The following is a 20,961-nucleotide window of genomic DNA, read 5'->3' on the forward strand; positions in this document are numbered from 1 at the left end:
GGGCACTCTCTCAGGCCAGACGTGTGTTGCAAATCTTGGCAATAAAGCCTAAAACAAAATTGTTTTATTGGCTTACCCTAAAATAAAGCCCAACCCTATACTTTTTTTTGCAAAAAAAAAAATTTAGGCCTAATTAGAAACTGTCTCTTTAAAGCCTGAAAAGCTTGGAAGGGGCGCTTAAATTTGGCAAATGCATGGTCATCTCAAAACGAAGTTCTACACACAAAGTGCATGTTTGCGTGTACTTACTTATGTCAAATGCATGCTTTAACTGCTGCATATGCTTTGCAAAAGCCTTCTGGCGCATTGCTGGAAAAGCGTGAGAAATAAAAATGCACTTTTTACACATGCATTTGCAGGGAGAACCTCGTTTTGGTAGCAAGATGGCAAATCCGACTAGGTCGAATTCTGTAAATGAGTATTAATACCTGTATATAGTATGTCTAGATGTTATTGATCTATGCAAAAGGAACCAGTGCAGTATTCGGAATAAATTATTCATGTATTGTTTTGATAATGGACTACCAAATCAATGAATTTGAATTGAAATTAGTCAAGAAATTTGTTATTACTGAAGAATGGGAAATATAACTAAGATTTACTTTTAAAATTTCTTAGCTTTACTCATAAAGTTTGACCATCCTTTGCAATGGGGCAAACACCATCATACAAATCACAGGGGGCTGTTTGCGGTGGGAGGGTTGGAATGTCATGTTTTTACAGTAAAACATACTCATTTTTTCATGTTCATAAAGTTAACAGTGTGTACATGCAAAAACATCTGACAGTGGGGGTGGTCTCTCATTTCTGAATGTTTCCTCAAGTTCATTTTAGCAAATAGCAGTCATAAGTTGCACATTGGGATATTCCAAGGGAAATCCATACACCCCCTATGGAAGACACAACCTTAATCTCCCACACAGGGGGTGTAGATTTCAAATGGAGTCACCCATCCTGGCAACCTCCATTTGAAATTCATTCTCTCAGTGTGGAAGAGTAAGGTCATATCTGTCAGGGGTTGTGTGGATTTCAAGTGGAATAACACATTGTTTTAAAATTGTATTCAATACAAAAAGCAAGAAACATCGGTACCAACTATTATCATTGCTGCAATATTTCTTTATTAAATCTGCATAAAAATGAATTCATATAATTGGTTATAATAAACCATGCCTGCATGGTATTTCAGTTGTATATGATGAAAGACAATAAAATGTATAAAATCAAAGCAGTTTGCTGTACATAGAAAGTCAATAATTATTTACAGTAATCTAGAGCCGGTGACCATTATTTATAATTAACATTAAAGGAAGTCTCAGTGATTTTCTAAAATAGAAAATCCAAAAGATCACAATTCAAATATATTTATTGTTGTATGATGTACGTTGAGCGCAAATTAGTAATGAGGTCAAAAGAAACTTTAGAGGATACTGTAAAAACGCCAAAAAATCCCAAACAACTTTATTATGAAAATTTGGAGTTATACACTCCCAAGTAAAAATGCCAAAAAAGTTTAGATTTTTTATTTGGTAAAGTTCTTTGATCAAACTGACAACGTCTAAAATCCTTTAATGATTTGGTATACAATCATCATTTAATGCATTGGGCTATTCTAGATGAAAACCTGTCACTCCTATTATAGTAGACATGACCTCTTAATCTTCCACATAGGGAGTATGAATTTCAAATGGGGTTACCTAAATGAGTGACTCCATGTGAAACTTACACCCCTATTGTGGGAGATTAAGGTTATGTCTTCCATAGGGGGTGTATGGATTTCAACTTGAATAGCCCATTTTTGCACCTTTATCATTATTTGTGTGATCAGCTGAAACTACCTTTTGCATGAATTCAAGTCAAAAAAGACCCTGATTTTAAAATAATTGGTGTTGACACCCTTAAAACGTTTTTAATTGTACTTTAAAGAAGTACACCATACATTTGTACTGTGTCGGTGCTAAAATTATGGATTTCACTTGACAAAAAAAAAAAGAAAAGTTATTTGGTTGTACTCGTCCGACCGACCCTAATCATGGAAATCTGCAAAAAAGTTTTTACTGTTCAATACCACACGCCCTCCACCACCTGTCCAAGGACCAGATGGATTTTCAGGAAATGGATATGTTGCCCACCCTTGCCCATTTACATCCCTGCGCCACTTAACAAAAGGAATGGTTTATACCTGGGGCTCATAATGAGAATAGAAAAAAAGTGACATGTATTACCCATTTCATTTGAATTTAAGATACATGTATTGTACAAAATATTATAGTACTCTTTAATATCATGATATTGAATAATATTTAACATCTATAATGAAACAATATTGCATTCTAGATTTCTGCAGCTCAAATAATTAGAAGCACTGACTGAATTTATTTCTTTATACTTGCCATATTGTATAGTAATTTAGCAAACACAAAAATGCTATCTTAAATGTTATAAATGTGCTTAAAATTTGTTTTAGGCAAAGCGTTTTAATGACGGAAATGTTGGGTTATAGATAAGTCATGAAAACATTTTTAAAACATTTTATATAAAAAAGACACTGTAACAACATTTTAAAAATGTCAAAATGTTATTGCAAAATATTTTTAGCAATAATTCAAAGATGTTTTCTGAATGTTAAAATGTTTTATACCCTTTGAAGAACCTGATATTTAAACTATTTCTGTAAAAAAAATGTTTTACAAAAAATAATGTTAATGTTGTGGTGTTGCAAAACCTTCCCACAAAATGTTATTTAACTGTTGACAATATTTTACAATTATGTTTTAAAAACGTATTCATGACCTTTATATAACCAGACATTGAAATTTGATTACAACATTTTAAGAACATTTTTGTGTTTCATGGGAATCAGCTGCCTTGTTTTTACTGTTTTGAAAAGATCAGCCCATTTCATGGGTCAAAACCTCATCACTTGTCTCTAGCATTGGAGTGATGTCTATTTCTGTGGCGCAGTAATCAACTGTGTATAAGATTCAAGATTCAACCTTTTTTATAGGGTTGTAATTAAAAGGTCATGTCTTCCATAGGGAGTGTATGGATTTCAATGTTACCTTAATGAGTGTGCACAAGTTTGCAATTTTAATGCTAAGATGGCTCAGGGGAACTTGCTGCACTGCCTGGACATCTCAACATGGCCATTCGATCCAAAATGTTTGGTCATTAAAAACTACATCGAAAATTGGTTATTCCAATTGAAATCCATATGCCTCCTGGAAGACATGACCTTAATCATGTTAATCTCCCACACAGGGGTGTTGATCTCAAATGGCGTCACCAATTAATAGGTAACCTCATTTGAGATGCACACTCCGTGTGTGAAAGATTAAGGACATGTACAAATGTATACAAGCAAATATTTACATCTCAGGAGTAATAAAAAATATTTTGTTTTCAGATATAGGCTACACGTTTAAAACATGAGTTATAATAAAATACATAAAAATACTCTAAAAAAGCACCATTTTGTGGTGGTGAATCCTCTTAAAGATATGTTACAAGAAAAGCTTTTAAAATGGTAATCCCCCCACACACACTTAGTTGCCCCACCACCCCATGCTCAAAGCAAAAAAAATCATAAAAGAGTGTGTATGTTGTGGGGAGGGGAGTAAATGCCGGGAGTAAATGTTACACATGCACTCACAGTCAAAATAATAATCATTCTACCTTTTGAGACAAAACTTGCGGTCAGTTTTAAGCAAAATGTCAGCTGATTCATTACAGCCATTCCTGGTGCTGCCATGTGGATATGGGTTATTCCAGTTGATATCCATACACCCAATATGAAAGATAGAGATCTCATCAGTAACCCCATTTAAAACTCGCGCTTCCTGTATGGAAGATTAAAGTCATTATCTTCCAGGAGGTGTATGTATTTTTAATGGAATGGCCCAATTCTAAACTACAGCATCAGTTATTTTGTCATTTTTAAGCTTTAAGGGTCCAGATGCAAGAAAAGATATATCCATTTTCTCTTATTTCAGATGTTGGTAAATATAACTGGTCAAATATGAAGAAAATTATGTGCTACTTTTGATCATATTTTCAAAAAAAAAAAATAATTTAAGGTATAAAGCCAGCATTATAGGGCACAAGTTGGTGGCAATATCCCGATTCTGTTTAAAGTACACATATCTTTTTTTTGCATCTGAATTACTCTTCACTTGTACCACCAAGTTTTGTTCTTGATATGTCCATTTATTCTAGCTCAACGATTGGTTCAAAGGTGAATCCCACGTTTGGTATTGTGCTCAGGTATGTCTGTAGAATTAAAGAACATAATGAAGAAAATATTGGTTACAAAAACTTATTGTGATTAACAGCTATTTTTCACTATAATACTCTGACTGTAATTGACAGGAGTTATAGGAGTTAATGTTTTTTTGCTGTTTTAGTATGCACTCATCATTGATGGTTTGGTGTACTGTCATTTAACATGGATGTAAAGCGTGATCCTAAAAATGCCTTTCACAGTGACCCAAACTAATTACAAGACCTCTTCTACATCGAGGCTGGCTTTCTCTTTTAAAGGGAAATTTTATTCACTATTATACTCTGATTATAACAGTTTGGTCAATTTTGAGTGATCTCACATTTCCCTCATGTGAGATAGGGCTTCCTGAACTCTTCCCCCATGAATAGACTTACTTCTTCATCCTCAAGCATTCTGTAGAGCTTGGGAGTGAGTTCATCAAATGGCGGTCTCTCTTCAGGGTCTTTGTGCCAGCACTGTGTCATGATTGCATACCTGGGAAATAAAAGAAATAAAAGCATTCTTTTATTTTGGGATAAAACAAGAATACATCCTGGGAAACACAAAATGCTTTTATAACATTTTGATTGTTTAAATTATTAAAATTAATATTTTATGTAAAGCCACAAATAGTTGTCCGTATGATACGTATTACATACTGACGTATTTGCAAAATACGCTTTTCGAGAAAATCAAACTTGGAAAAATCTAGCGATTTTCTTTTGCTGCATAATCTTGATTAAAACATCATTGTCAATTAAAACCAGGTTAACGGTATCGCAAATATACCATATTTTCAATATAATTCACTTATCACAATCAGAACATAACTTAATCTGCAAAAAATCAATATGAAATAAAATACGTCACTATGTGAAAAGGACTAATGACAATTCTGCCATTCAAATGTAACACGATCTGGTCCATGGGGGCCAAAGGAGGCATTTTTGAAAATTGAGTTACAGTAATTATTACATTATACAAACAATTGGCTATCATTTACTGAAAACACCAAAGGCCTAGCATACTGGGTTCCAAAGTTATGAAGTTTTTTGATGCCTATTTTCTTATGTATTTTATTGTTTTTTACTCCATATTTTTACCTTTATTTCAGTTTCAAATTTGCCACCTTTGGCCAGATTGTGTCACAAATGACAAATACGTCGTGCAAATACGTCACTATGTGAAACAGTTGTGCAAATATGTCAGTATGTGAAAAGGACAAAACATCAATTTTACCGTGCAATGACAAAGATGCGCAAATACGTCACTATGTGAAACAGACATTTCCAGGTTTTGCAAATACGACATAATAACATTTCAACAGCAGGTTATATAAAGGTTCTGAAAATGTTTCTAACATGTTTATATGAACAATAACCACTACAACATTTTGCAAATGTCAAAATGTATTGCAAAATGCTTTTAGTAAACAATTTTGCAAAATATTTTGTCAACACTTTGGTCTCAGTAATAGAATCCTGTCTAATGGATACTTATATTTCACTGAGATTTATGTGGCCTAGACATGTATCCTGATCGCAGTGATGGAATCATCCCTAATTCAGACAGTTTTGTAATGTTGCTTAGAAATCCTGTATCCGGATATCAGTAATGGAATCGTGTTGGGCATGTGGCTTAGACATCCTGTATCCTGATCTCAGTAATGGAACCATGGGCGTAGTAGCTAGGGGGTGGGGGCAAATCCCCCACAATTTTTTCAGGGAGAAAATGAGGACAGCAAAGAGTAAAGTGTCCTTAAAATCGGACAAAAAATGGACAAATGGGACGAAAATTTGGCTTTCCACCCTCAAACTAATATCCTGGCTATGTTTCTGAGTGGTACCATGTCTAATAATAATAATAATAATAAACAAGCATTTACTATAGCGCCCAATACCCGAAGGCTTCTAGGCGCTTTATTACAAAACAACTATAAGAAAAAAACATATTAAAAACTACCAATACCTTAAACATGCATACAAGTATATACAGCCATGGTAAAGAACAAGAATAAAAGTTAAAAACACATTCATTCAAAAACAATGTCATTATAAAAAGTCACAGAATTGCATTAGTCACTAGGATTATTAAAAAGATGGGTTTTGAGCTGACGTTTAAAACTATACATTTGCAGTTAGACCATAACTAATGGATACTTACATTTCATTGAGACAGTTGTTTGGCTTAGACATCCTGTATCCAGATCTCAGTAATGGAATCATGTACTTCGGGTCTTCATTCGGATATGGAGTACCACCTATTAAATAGGTCCCAATAATAAGATTAATAACCACAAGATCAGAAGGGTGTTATAAACTGTGTTCATCAAGTCATTCAAAGCGAGGACAAGATATAGTTTCCCACATTCAAAGTGAGGACATTTTGGCATAGCGAGGACAAAATCCCAGTCCTCACTTTGTGAACAGGTGCACAGGATGACACTCTTTCTGTAGGGGGTATAGGGGGGTATGGGTGAATTCCTCTCTTTGTATGTGCTATTCGGAGATGTCCTCGCTGTGAAAAATGTCCTCACTTTGAATGTGTGAAACTCACTCTTGTCCTCGCTTTGAATGCTGGGACAGACACATTTTTATACCTATACACACACTTTTACACACACATCCTCTCTTTGAATGCCCGCGTACGTAGGGGTGCGCACATAAGTGTTTGAACACTTAAAACAAAAGCAAGATCTTAAGAAACTTAACCTAAATCACATAAAGTAATCAATAGATGGATAATTCTGCATATTTCGAAACCTGATTTGAAATAATGCAACTTTATTTCCCCACGGTTTACCAATTGAATGGAAAAGGGCATTTCAAAAGTGACCGATTTGGGCTATTTCCACTTTCAGGGCAATTCCTACCAGTTATATTCTAATAGAGGCCTTGCATGTGACGTATCTTCCCGTAAATTTGGCAGATTACTCAAATCCATTCAACAAAAGCATGATTGCAATCTACCGTGACAGTTCGTCTCACACACATAACCCTGCACTACGATCAAATAGGTTGATGACAACATTTGATTGAATGGACTGCACTCCGCCATAACTACGGTGAAGGACACTGGCTCAAATCCTTTGTTTGGAGCCAATCGATAATTTCATGCAGGGCCTTTATATGGGCTCATTTTTAGCATGAGAGATCAGCACTCACTCACGGTACACATAATTAGCGTGTTTCAAGAGATAAGTCTATGTAAATTTTGTCAAACAGTGTGAAAATGACCAGAATGGCCCTAAAACGGGCTGAAAATAAAAGAAATTGCATAAATCTGGACAACAAAAAACCTGAACACTTGCATCACTGTATTGGTATAACTTGGAAAATAAAGTCGCATCGTGCCAAGTTAGGTATCACAAAATGCAGAACAAAATTCTCCATCGACTAATTCTTTTTTGTAAATTAGGTCAGTGTCTTTATGATATTGCTTTTGTTTTTGTGCACAGCATAGTGACTTTAAATATGTTAAAACTGGACTGTTCTGTTATCTACCCGTCTCCTCCTTGTAGTCCTCTTTATTCTCCTCCACCACTACCTATTTTTGTTCTGCTTCTCTTCTTCTACCTTTGCATCTTCTTCCTCTCATACTCTGCCTCCTCCTCCTCTTCTTTTTCTTCAACAACAATTTATGTCCATCTGTAAGGGCACAATTGTTTTGTTTTCTTTTGTCTTTCATTTTCTTCTTGTTCTTTTCCTTCTATTTCTTGTTCTTTTTCTCCATCTTCATAATTTTTGCTCATAAGTCAGGGTAGTTCTTTACCCTTAATGTTTGTACATTCACATAACAAAAGTTTGATATGTCGGGTTCAAAAACTCATACTCAGGGCTCATTCTACAGAATTGCACAACTTGAGGTCAAAGTTTGAGATATGATTGTCAAGTGAAGGTCAATGAACTGTGCCATTAGAGATGAGATTTTGTTTGGCTCATAATACTTACCCAGTGTGGCTATTTCCCACAGCAAGATGCCAAAAGACCATCTATAAAAGAAGGAAACAAGACTGGTGTTATTTTTTAGCTTAGAATAGGCTATTATTTGAAATCCCTACACTCCTGTGGCTTGGCATTGAAAATATTTGCGACCACTGCATGTCATCATGCTGACAATAAAAGGGGTGATAATAGGGCCTATGTCCAGAAGAATTTTCATTATTGACAATCGTCAAATCTCAAGATCCGACGTCTGCAAGTTGTCGAGAAAGCAATACATCAATAAGGTCCACACCCGGGGTCCACATATTAAGTTCAGAGACCACGTTATGGGTTGTTTATTACTGTCAATTACATATTATCATATCGGTAACTTTAATACCATTACAAAATGAAGTCTATTAATCCACCCTATCATTGTCATCTTGTGCTCAATTATTACTTTTTTTTTTATTTCATGATAAATAATTGTGATCTTAAGTTTATCTCTAATATTTTTAATGACTAGCCTTTGTTGACAATTGGTCCATGTTTGTTGGAAAGTTGCTTTGTCGACAATGTTGTCCTAGCTAGATCTAGATGATAATGGAATTATAATGATGATAAATTTGAAATATTTCTTACACGTCAGATTTTGTAGTGTAGACTTTCCGTTCCAATGATTCTGGGGCCATCCATCGAACTGGAACCCGCGCCTGCAAGAAATTGAGAAATTTTATATCAGGCCACTGTCCTTCAACCACAGTAAGTGTGTATGAACTTCTTATAACTGAATGAATAAACTTCGTTGACCACAAATTCAGGTCACTTTTGGCTTTGTCATTGTCAATTTGAGTGTATTTTTAACACATTTGGGTGTATTCCTAATACATTGGCTGTATTCCTAATACACTTGGGTGTATTCCTAATACATTTTGAGTGTATTCCTAATACATTTGGGTGTATATGCCTAATACATTTGGGTGTATTCTTAATACATTTAGGTGTATTCCTAATTTATTTTTGTGTATTCCTAATTTATTTTTGTGTATTACTAATACATCCCGAGTATTGGTAATACATTTGGGTGTATTCCCATAACGTTTGGGCATGATTCCTAATACATGTGGATGTATCCCTAATACATTAGGGTATATTGCTAATACATGTGGATGTATTCCCATTAAGCTACTTGCAGTTCAAGCCATTATGCACTATGTGCGGGAGAGCCTCGAACTGGCAGCATACATGAAAGGAAGACTTATGTAACCCCACACAGAACGTTATGACTAGTTCAATTCCCATTCATGTATGCTGCCAGTTCGAGACTCTCCCCGCACATAGTGCATAATGGCGGAACCGTGCAAGTAGCGAATTACATTTGGGTGTATTACCAGGGCCGTGACACGCGTATTCAATGCCTGTATAAAAAATGAAGTCACTTTGCCGGCAGTTTGAGTGACAGTTGCTATGCCGGTTGCTATGCATCCAAGTGCGCAGCCTAAAACTTACATACTTGTGAACGGCTATGATGCTTTATTGGTCAAAAGGACTTATCCTGTATTTGATTGACAGTTGCTAGGGCATCCGAGTGCGCAAAATTTGATTGATTAATTTAATTAGTCTTAGTTCCTCAATCTTGAACGACTGTCAAGGAAGTCTATTTCGAGCTATTTTTCCAAGATGGCGCACATCGACTGCCAATTATTCGGACCCTTTCCGGCAAAAATATAGCTTATTTAGCCAGTCTCATCATGGGGTCATCGCAGAGAATATTTTTCTAGCATATTGATCTAACTCCTCAGTTATTTGGGTTTTCACAATGTCATAGGAATGGAAAGAAACAAGCAATTGTTCGTTGTTTTTCGCCATTTAATTTTTTTTGAAACAATGATGTAAACATGCATCGCCTCTTCCACAGGTAATACACTCCTACACAACACAAGCCATCACATGCATGATCGTGCATTGGGTGTGTGACTGATTTCATTTGCACAAACATGTGGTTTATCCTATAGTATATTATTACTCGAGAATCCTTAGTATTAGGATATTGTCAAATTGGTCCACTTTTATTGACACTTTTGTTATTTAATATGTTGCTCCTATGATAAGCAATACGTTCCTCGTACTAGTCAATATACATTGAATTTTATGTATTTGGAATACACCCACAATGTATCAGGAAATACACTCAAATGTATTAGGAATACACCCAAATGTAATAAGCATACACCCAGATGTATTAGGAATACACGTCTATTAAGACTAATAATAATAATAATAAAATGACACTTATTAGGCGCCTTATCAAACAAGCGCCTTATCAAGCAGACTACATCCAAATGTATGAGAAACACACCCAAAATGTATTAGGAATACACCCAAATTGTATGAGGAATACACCCAAATATATTGGAAATATATCCAAGTGTTCGTGCACTTGTTACATCTCGCCTGGACTATGGCAACTCACTTTTAACTGGAACTACAGAAACTAATCTTAACAAGCTTCAACGCATTCAAAATCGGGCCGTCCGTCTTATTTGTGGTTTGAAGCGACGTGATCATATTTCTCCTCATCTTACTGAGCTTCATTGGCTTCCAGTTAAAGAACGCATAAAGTTTAAACTTCTCACCATCATATTTCAGTGTGTGCATGGGTTAGCTCCAACTTATTTGCAGGATTATGTTCACCTTTATTCATCTGTTAACACCAGACATCATTTGCTTCGTTCCTCTCTTGATACAACCAAACTCCACATTCCATATACAAACCGCTGCCTAGGGGATCAGGCTTTCCATGTTGCTGGCCCACGGATATGGAATACTCTTCCACAGCATATCCGTGAGGCCCCCACCCTAAACCGGTTCAAAGAACTCCTCAAATCACATTTATTTCCTGTTGCATAATATTGTTTTTGTTTATATTCCATGTTTTTGTAGCGTAAGTCTTTTGTAGTTTAAGTTTACTGTAATGCGCCTTGATATTTGATGATATGGCGCAATATAAATTCGTATGTATGTAAATGTATTTAGAAATACACCCATATGTATTAGAAATATTGTTCTATTGATTCACTGCATATACTCTTCCATCATTGTCCATGGGGCCTCAAACAGAACAGGTGATACATTGTGTTTTTAACTGATTTAGTTTTCCAGGTTAAAGAACAAATAAAATAAACAAACAGACTCTATTATTCCCTTCAACAAACTCTTATCAATGGTGCTCTTACCTTTGATGTCTTCACATAGGTATCCTCACCCTCCTTCGCCATACCAAAATCTGATATTTTAGCCCTCAATGCTTCATTTAATAAGATGTTCCTGGCTGCTAAGTCCCGGTGAATAATCTAGCAAAAGATGAACAGATTGCAGAAATTCTTTACTAATTTCCCCTGTAATATACGTTTTTTTGAAGTATTTAATATAATTAAATAGAAAAACCCAAATTAAAAAAGTGAATATAATGACCCATTTTCGGTCTATATACTTCACTAGAATACTGCAAAAACCAATACCATTTCTATGTAAATTATGTTTAAGTTTTAACCACTTTATGGCTATGCAAAATGACAAAATCATTGCATATAAGGTTTCGTTATTGGACATTTTTTCCTACATAGGTTTCTTTCTTCCCAGTGACTATAGGAATAAAATCTTAGATTATAGGAATAAAAACTCTGCCACAATCCCTCACCCCTTTGCTCGCTAGATGCTCCATCCCTGCAGCTATATCCGTTGCGAATCGAAACAGTTGCTGAGATGGAATAGTAGACGAGTTCTGACCATTAAGTGAACGACGACTCTTACGTAGAAACGCCCGTAAGTTGCCATTGGCGGCTAGTTCGGTGGCTACATACATGAATCCTGAAAGTATGAAATGTTTGAAAATATTAAATAGTTTCTTTATAAAAAAATATTACGACCTCTGCTATTAATCGCAAGTTAGATTAGGTTATAAATCTTTTCAACTGGACTTACTGTTTTTGTTGACTACAGTTTCACGTCATATCTCAGCGTGATACCATGTGATACTGTAGTCAACAAAAACAGTAAGTCCAGTTGAAAAGATTTATAACCTAATCTAACTTTATTCAACTACTTGGATGATTGAGAATATTCATAGATATATTAATCGCAAGGTTGGGTTCGTACCAAGATTCGACAGATCCAAGGGTTACTAGTAAACCAGCGCTGGCACCCCAGCAAACACAGAACATTGGGTTAAACTTTGGGTTTTGGTTTTGATAAAAATGTTTTTATAACATTAAATATCCGGTTTTATAAAGGTCATGAAAACGTTTAAAAACGTTTTGTTTGAAAACACATACTGCAAAAATATTTTTACAATATCAAAATGTTATTGTAAAAAATATTGTGCAAACACTTCCAAAATATTTCAACAGAACATTATGTTAGACTATTTTGCAATAGGTTTTCAGAAAATGTTTTTGTTAGGGAGTATTCATAAATACTTTGGTGGGGAACGCAAAAAGTTTGAAGTTGCACAATTCAGTGGACTACTAAAGTAGAATGGGTCAGAAAAGTTTTAACAAGAAAATAACAAAATAGCAAGAAATACAAGAACATACAAAATCTTGCACACTACGTGCTCACATTGTACCAATAAAGCCTTTTTACCCAGATCATGGACAAATATAGTGTAAAATACAATTTTTTGTGAATATTATTCCAATGAAGCCATTTTTGAAGCTTGAAGACTTTACACAATAAAAAGTGTATATGTATGTATCCCAGGTCAAATACCGGGTCAAAATGATGCAACTTACATTTTTTTTGCACCCCCCCCCCTGCACCCACCCACCAAGAAAGCTGGCTACACGCCTGATAAACAAGTCTTAAGCTTTAAAAATCTTGGGTCATACTTAAATCAAATACATACAATTATGTGACATACCGTCATGATTGCATGTTCCAACTAGTCCTATAATATTTGGATGATAGCCTATTTTCTTCATGACTTCAAATTCTGCAATGAAGTCCTTCCTCATTGCTGCTAATGGAGCTGTATCAGCTTCAGAAACTGCAAATATAAGAAAATAATTAAGTTTTAATTTAATGACATTGATAGCTAATACACAACTTATTGACCTTTCTTGATATCTGTGGACAAAATAAGTCTTCTTGCAAGGTAAATTGAAATAAGTCTTCTTGCCAGGTATATTGATCTTTCTGGATATATATGAAATAAAATTTTATCAAATATCTATTGATCTTTCTGGATATTGAGGACAAAACAAACATTTGCTTTATGGACATTTATTGATCTGTCTGGATATTAAAAGACAAAACATTAGTTTTATGGACATTTATTGATCTTTCTGGATATTACGGGACAAAACATTAGTTTTATGGACATTTATTGATCTTTCTGGATATTAAGGATAAAACATTAGTTTTATGGACATTTATAGACCTTTCTGGACATTTAAGGACAAAACATTAGTTTTATAGACATTTATTGATCTTTCTGGATATTAAGGACAAAACATTAGTTTTATGGACATTTATTGATCTTTCTGGACATTAAAAGACAAAACATTAGTTTTATGGACATTTATAGACCTTTCTGGACATTTAACGACACAACATTAGTTTTATAGACATTTATTGATCTTTCTGGATATTAAGGACAAAACATTAGTTTTATGGACATTTATTGATCTTTCTGGCTATTAAGGACAAAACATTAGTTTTATGGACATTTATTGATCTGTCTGGATATTAAAGGAAAAAACATTTGTTTTATAGACATTTATTAATTTTTCTGGATACTAACATTTGTAGGATTTAATTTGATTAAAATTTCTAATACTTATGATATTTTATTTGAAGTGAATTCTTTTTAAAAGAATGAGAATAACGTTATTGTTTTTAGCTGCTGTCGTGCATATATCGTCTCATATAACACGGGCAACATCATTATTTTGGCGTAAAAATGAATCTTGCTTAAAATAACGGCGTCGTTCCTGTTATATGATACAATATATGCACTCCAGCAGCTAAAAACAATACCCTCATTCTATAAATGCATTTCCATCATGGGAGTGTTACATTTGTATTCATCACAATGTGAATGTTGTTCTACAAAACACTTTCCCATCAACTTACTCTTCCATTTTCTCACAGCAACTTTCGACGTGTCTTTATTTTTCTTAAAGACAACTCCTTGAATAACATCACCAAACACACCAGTGCCTAACACAGTCTGGCCTAGCATAAGCTGATCCCACATGATCCGATAATCCGTCGCTTCATCAGTAATATAAGTGTAATCCTGATCTGGATCGAATCCTTCATTAATGGTTTGCATGTGGACATCAGGTTGATATCGTACACTAGATTGAGAAATCTGACTTTGTATGCTTTGTAAACTTGCTGCTGATCTTCGTTTCTCACTGTCTTCGACACTATGTATTAATTTTGATTTGCTGCCAGTCCTGCGAATATGCTGTGTATGGAGATTTGGACAAAAACAAGGACTATGTCAGACTTTATGACGTGGGGACCTGTGGTTTAGTCAGTCTGATTTGTGTGGGTCACTTCTTGTTCATAATAGCAGGCTCATTACACCAACATTTAAGAGCAATATATTATACCCAGATTATTTTAAAGTGGATGATTGGAATGTCATCTTTTCCAGGGAAAGATCAGCCAGCAGTCCAGACCGTGGCCAGGTAGTAATATGAGTAGGTTTATTTTACCTTGAAGGCATGGATAGTCTTTCAAATATGGGCTAACTTTCCCTAGCCCCCCCCCCCATTATACTACAACTAGTAGGACTACAACTGGTATCTGGTATATACTGGTTAGTTTATACTATTATTTCCACATCTGTTTTTTAAGGTGTAGCTGTAAAGCAGATGTGGAAACGAGAGAATAAACTGACTATACCAGTTCAAATAGTTCATGGCATATTGGATGGCCTGGGGAAAGTTAGCCCATATTTGTAAGAATATCCATGCCTTCATGTTGAAATAAACCTACTCATGTTACCGTGTGGCCATGGTCTGGCCTGCTCTCTGATATTTCCAAGGGCACAGTATCAGGAAATCTTTGTATTTGAAGGGGCATTAAAGAAAATGTTTGGTACATTTCATCTTATTATTGGTTAGAATGTGCTTCAATTTGTGAAGATCACAACTCGTTTTACAAACAATGTGAAAAGATAATGTTAACATGATTTATTTCATAGGGCCACATCTAAAGCTTGATTAAAGAAAAACAAAACTAGCTAGAAAATTATGAGAGCTACCATGGCTCTCTTTACGTTGATGTGTAAGAGGATAACCTTATTGATAGTATGCTGGAAATTTATTCACGCGATTGGTAGGCCTACCATCAGCTTATTCTGTTGCCAAAAGTTGCTGCAGTCAATTAACTTCAAGAAAATGTTCCTAACCCCATCCCTCCATGTCAAAAAGAAATCTGTCACTGTAAAATACTGTGCAGATGTCTTCGAAAACCATTTTGGTGTTATCATGGTTATCTGGAAAGTTAATGGGTTATTACAGTTGAAATTCAGACTACCCCTGTGAAAGATTTAGCTAAAGTCGTCCACAGAGGGAGTATGAGTTTGGAATAGAATAGAGAGTAATGAGAGTTGGGTAACTTCCATTTGAAATACTTACACCTGTGGAAGATATAGGTAAAGCCATAATATAGGGGGATTATGCGTTTAAAATGATTAACCCTGACCAATTACATTTGAAAAAAATACTCCCCATGTGGAAGATATTTCCAAAATCTTCCACAGGGGTAGTGTGGATTTTATCTGGAATAGCCCAATCATTGTATTCAAGCCTGACACTATGGCAACCAAGAGTTTCTAATCCCTTCATTATTTTGATCCCAGTTTATAGATACATACCATTTCATAATCAGGCCCCATAAGTGACGCTTGTCCACGGCTCTTAAAAGGCACATTCTTTTTTCGCCTATGTCTACAGCTGATGCACACAGCAATGAAACACACACAAAAGAGGACTGCTACAACTGCACCAACGGCTACGTAAATTACGAGTGGGTCTAAGGAACTTTGGTTTGGTTGTTGTTCAGGAGCTGGAAATTTCAAACATCCAAAACATAGACAGAAATGTGTGAGCATGCATATGAAGAGTACAGATGAAGAAATATGATCTAAAATAATGGCATTGCTGCATTGAGATTATTACTGAGAGTTTTACTTTATATTTGTATATATATGTAAATGTTTCTTAGTGTATTTAGCCTGTCGAATTAGTCGCCTATTTCCCTATCTTTATTATTTTCCAATATAATCTTTTTACACAACCTGTTAAAAGAATATTTTAGACCAATACTCACATTCCCTTAACCAAGACAATAGTGATAATAAATTTCCAATATTGTCTATTCCTAACTCTGTTTCACTTTCACTGACCTGGAACGAATAACGATTAAGGCCTTATAGTGGAGTTACTAAAACGTTCTTTAAAATAAAGATTAACATGAATACTTACGTTCTGCAGTTGGTATCAAGACAGGATCCATGAAGGAGCTTGACGAATACTGCACCTGTCACGTAAGAGGGGAAACTAAAACATGAATGAGACTCTGAGGTAAAAAGAGAAGAATGGGAGTAAGAAAGAACGAAAGAAAGAAAGAAAAATTAACACAGGAAAGGAAGAAATTATAGAAAGAAAAGAACGAAAGGAAGAAAGAAAGTATCGAAGGAAAGACAGAAAAAAGAAAGAAAAGAAAAATTAATAAAAGAAAGAAAGACAAGCCAGTACATAGATATAAAAAAGAGACATCGGGAAAAAACATGTAACGTGACGATAACAAAACCTTGAGATGAAAGTAAAACCACCAACCTGATTCTCATCCACCATTGCATACGCCCGTATAAACGCTGTAAACGTAAGTCCTGGTGTCAAGGCTCCATTTTCAGCCGTCTTCACTCCTGACTCAAACTGTCTTTTCCTTCTTGCTGTTTCTATAGCGTTCTGGTTACATTGAGATGTGCTTCCATCTCCTATGGTCACTCTCGTTTGCTCAGTAATGGATGACCTGATTCCATGGATTATAAGACATTAGGGATAGGTCAATATTAATAACTGTTTCTATGACGTTTTCTTTGAGATGCGATTCCATCTCCTATGGTCACTCTCTTTGGTGCTTTGGCGCCATATAAGGCATTTGCAAATCGATCAATATTCAAGAGGCAGGTAGAGAGGCTGGATTTTACAGCTTTTCATATGGAAAACTTCTCATCCTCGACGCCCCTTGATTCTTAAATTTCTGCCGACTAAAACAAGGCTTAAAACTTATTCTTTCATGGATTCAATCATGTTATGCACTTAGAACAAAGAAATATCCAAGCAATTTGACATAATGGGCACACAGACACCACCTCGCTCACGAAGACAACCCTACAACCACACTTACCCATCAACAATGAAGGCTGTATATGGTGATCCTGCTACTCCTCCAGACTGTGCGTAAGAGTTGACACGTTCTGGCGGAAATACGTCATCCGGGTGATTTCCAAATTTGACTCCTGATTCTGCATCATACGGGAACAGGACTACTTCGTAACACCTGAAAGAAGTTTTGGCAGCAAACGTTTTTCGCATTGAGAAGATGACAGTATGGCAGCATTTAAGCCATTATTATTACATTTCCATACATACATTTTCCTCTTTTAATTTGGGCCCAAACGGAAAAGGCAACATAAAGAAAATTGCTTTTCAATACCAACGCATATGTTAGTCTTGGTCCCAGCCGATTTGTGCTCCTTCGTCACTTAAACAAACCGTCTGGCGACAACCTCATAGTACGTCTTTTCTGATTGGCTGAAAATCAACGCCATAAATACTGGCGTTAAATTGTGCTGTCAATCAACGCAGGGCTTCGGCGCATGCAGTGGTTGATGGACAGATATGCGGTTACATAAATCCACACAATGTACGTGAGTACGCGCTGCAAGTCGCGTACATGAAAGGCGATATCGGACGATCGGCGCCTCAGTGGCTGCTATTAGCGAGCGTACATTTTTCGTTTGCGGTATCTACAAAGACTACAAATAGTGGAGGGTCTATGATGTTTAGTGTCAATTACACAAGTCACGTCCTATAGCCAATTGAAAACAGTTTTATTTGGAAATCCATTAACCAATCAGCGATTGTCATTTCAGGGTTGTCGCCAGACTGTTTTAGTGACGGAGGAACACAAAGCGGCTGGGACCGAGACAACGCATATGTCGCCAATGCGAGCCACTTATTCAAACGGGAGTCGTGTCGGCTCTTTTGATATGTCACTACTGCCCGCATGCCATGTACGTACTATGTTATGTACATCGTGTACGCGTTCATAATAATAAAACGACGGTTCTTGCGGTTTATTCAAAATTTCGAATTTCGACAAAACTAAGGTACCTAAAGTCTTGATTTTTGCAGGGTATGTTAGTTCACTAAAGTACATAACAATCGTGTAAAAAACAAAATCTAGAGTACAATGAGCAGCTAATGTACAATTTCCACTCCTAGAATCTCCATGTAGCAATGAATACTACTGTTTCGCACTCCCGGATCTATATGCAATGAACACTACAATTATGCAAGGTGGTTTTCCAGAGGGGTTTTCCATGCACAGGATCGTCACATACTGAACCCTTAATGACCATACGGCCATTTGGTATATCAATGACTCCTTTTTATAGTTCAATTTGGGTATATGGGTGTATGATTTCAAAATAATCCTAATTGTGCCTAACTGCAGCAAATATATAAAATTTTGTAAAACATTTCACAATTTGCAATCTCAGCGCCGCGGCACACCCCTCAATGCCCCTAAATGTAGTCTTGCTTTTTAGTATGGAGAGGGATGTGGTTTTAATGTGTTTGTGTGCAATTGACAGTTTGTGTACATATACATTTAATTTTGTAAATGAATCCATTTTACTTACGAGATGGGCCCATTCCGCTTAGATGCTGGTACTAACTCTATCATAAATGTATTTGTTGCTTTGTCAACACCTCCAACTGCTTTAGGAGTAGACACTTCAGATGGAGCTGAAAAAAAAGAAAATGTAGGTACCAGCCAAAGTGACAATAATTCGCACTACACTCATTGCCTCATTAAATTATTGTATTATTATGAAGATTCACATTCACGTGAATCTTCATTAGTATATCATAAAATATCATATCATAAAAAATAATAATCACTTTGGATTGGATATGCTTCATTCAATGACGTCAAATATATTCTTTCTAAACAGAGTTAGCAATGAAAAAAAACCCGTTACTTAGAAAAACGAGAGGGGAATTATTCGTAGGCACTACTTCCACTACGGTCCTCTACAGCTATCGGTGCCCCGATATTATACTGATGGGAATATAGAGCATACTTATGAACATTTGTGTAGTGCACTCTTTTCTTATTTAAACAATAGGACCAAACTCTACTTTACCTGATGGGTTTGTCGTACAGAAAACCTCAACACAGTCGCATGTTTCTCCTTCCCCTACCGATGTACTCGCACTAACAGTAAACACGTATCTTGAATATGGTACCATGTCACTTTTTGTAAAGTTATAGCTCAAGCCATTGGCATTGCTTATAACAACCTGTGACGTTGTCTTGTCGTTGGGATTAACACCATCGGGAGTACGGGCGAGAATCGTAAAGTATAACTACAAGAAACAAAGTACAGTTTGATCAGCTCGTAATCGGCGGGCCTCGTAACATCGCGTATTAATATCAATATATTCTATTTCAAGAATAGCCTTGTGACATATCTCGCCAGAAACATCACAAATTATTCATTCAAGTACTATACTTTTTCTACTTTCTTCAACACACACATTGACACCCACATTATAGACTGTACAGATTAACTAAATTTATATCATTCTTCGCGGGGGTCTATTTTTCGGCGTAGGTGGTAAAAACCTTACAATTCCCGGCGATTATGAGCTGATCAAACTATAGTACGTAATTTAAAAACATATATTTATATCAAGGTCGCAACCAGGGGTTTACCTGGGGTTAATATCTGCTTTACATTGTTGGAAATTGATATATCATCTTAATAATCTTATCTTGTAGAAGTTTCAGATCAGCAGAAATATATAACTGCAAAATTACCTAATAACACTTATAAAAACTTCAATGCGTTTATACTTTACAAATAAAAACTTAGGAGGCGTTGCATAGAAACTACACATGTTATAGATGTATTTATTATTGATGGTATACCGTAAAATCCCCGGTAAAATCCTCGTCTACAAGCATTATAGAGTGTTTTTTGATAAAAACTAAATTGATACTAAACAGCCGTAAATATGCCGATACAATAGTTTGGTCTTACAAAGGTACTAGTTTGTATATGCCTGTATCGGTAATATATTTGCTCAAACTCCACAATGTTAAAATTTTGTCGATGGATGGCACTTGGATTAATTTAGCTTTCATAAAGGCACAATTTATGCGTGTAGACGAGGTTTTGTGGTAATTTATTTACATTTTCAGTGATATGAACACATTGGTCTAGCTCGGTTTATATTCTTATCACAAAAATCCCCTGTGTTATAGTATTAATGGCATGCAACGCCTCCTATACTTTAACGTGTTGAGTATAAAAATTGAAGTGTTTATGAAAATATTATTATTATTTTTTTGCTGTGATGACCACAGTTTGTTACAAAACACGAGGATGCATACATTGAAAAAAAACCTGAATTATTACAATGAGGATATTTTGATATTGGAAAACATTTATAGCCATAA

The 20,961-nt window shown here is 35.5% G+C and overlaps 1 protein-coding gene across 1 annotated transcript in view; it reads right to left on the minus strand.

Moving 5' to 3' along the window:
- Window positions 1-1,068: 1,068 nt before the first annotated feature.
- The window catches only part of LOC140145987 (uncharacterized), a 61,420-nt gene continuing 41,527 nt past the window's right edge, over window positions 1,069-20,961 (minus strand). Inside the window, exons 6-20 of the mRNA XM_072167721.1 lie at window positions 19,643-19,865; window positions 19,136-19,241; window positions 17,617-17,769; window positions 17,043-17,238; window positions 16,689-16,743; window positions 16,079-16,269; window positions 14,320-14,659; window positions 13,106-13,231; window positions 11,885-12,054; window positions 11,421-11,537; window positions 8,827-8,897; window positions 8,212-8,252; window positions 6,425-6,521; window positions 4,657-4,756; window positions 1,069-4,269 (exon numbers count right to left, since the gene is read on the minus strand). Coding sequence (XP_072023822.1) covers window positions 4,207-4,269; window positions 4,657-4,756; window positions 6,425-6,521; window positions 8,212-8,252; window positions 8,827-8,897; window positions 11,421-11,537; window positions 11,885-12,054; window positions 13,106-13,231; window positions 14,320-14,659; window positions 16,079-16,269; window positions 16,689-16,743; window positions 17,043-17,238; window positions 17,617-17,769; window positions 19,136-19,241; window positions 19,643-19,865 — 2,049 coding nt within the window. The 3' untranslated portion in view covers window positions 1,069-4,206. The remainder of the gene's footprint in view (window positions 4,270-4,656; window positions 4,757-6,424; window positions 6,522-8,211; window positions 8,253-8,826; window positions 8,898-11,420; window positions 11,538-11,884; window positions 12,055-13,105; window positions 13,232-14,319; window positions 14,660-16,078; window positions 16,270-16,688; window positions 16,744-17,042; window positions 17,239-17,616; window positions 17,770-19,135; window positions 19,242-19,642; window positions 19,866-20,961) is intronic.

This window comes from Amphiura filiformis, chromosome 2, assembly GCF_039555335.1.
Source record: "Amphiura filiformis chromosome 2, Afil_fr2py, whole genome shotgun sequence".
Taxonomy (NCBI): Eukaryota; Metazoa; Echinodermata; class Ophiuroidea; order Amphilepidida; family Amphiuridae; genus Amphiura; species Amphiura filiformis.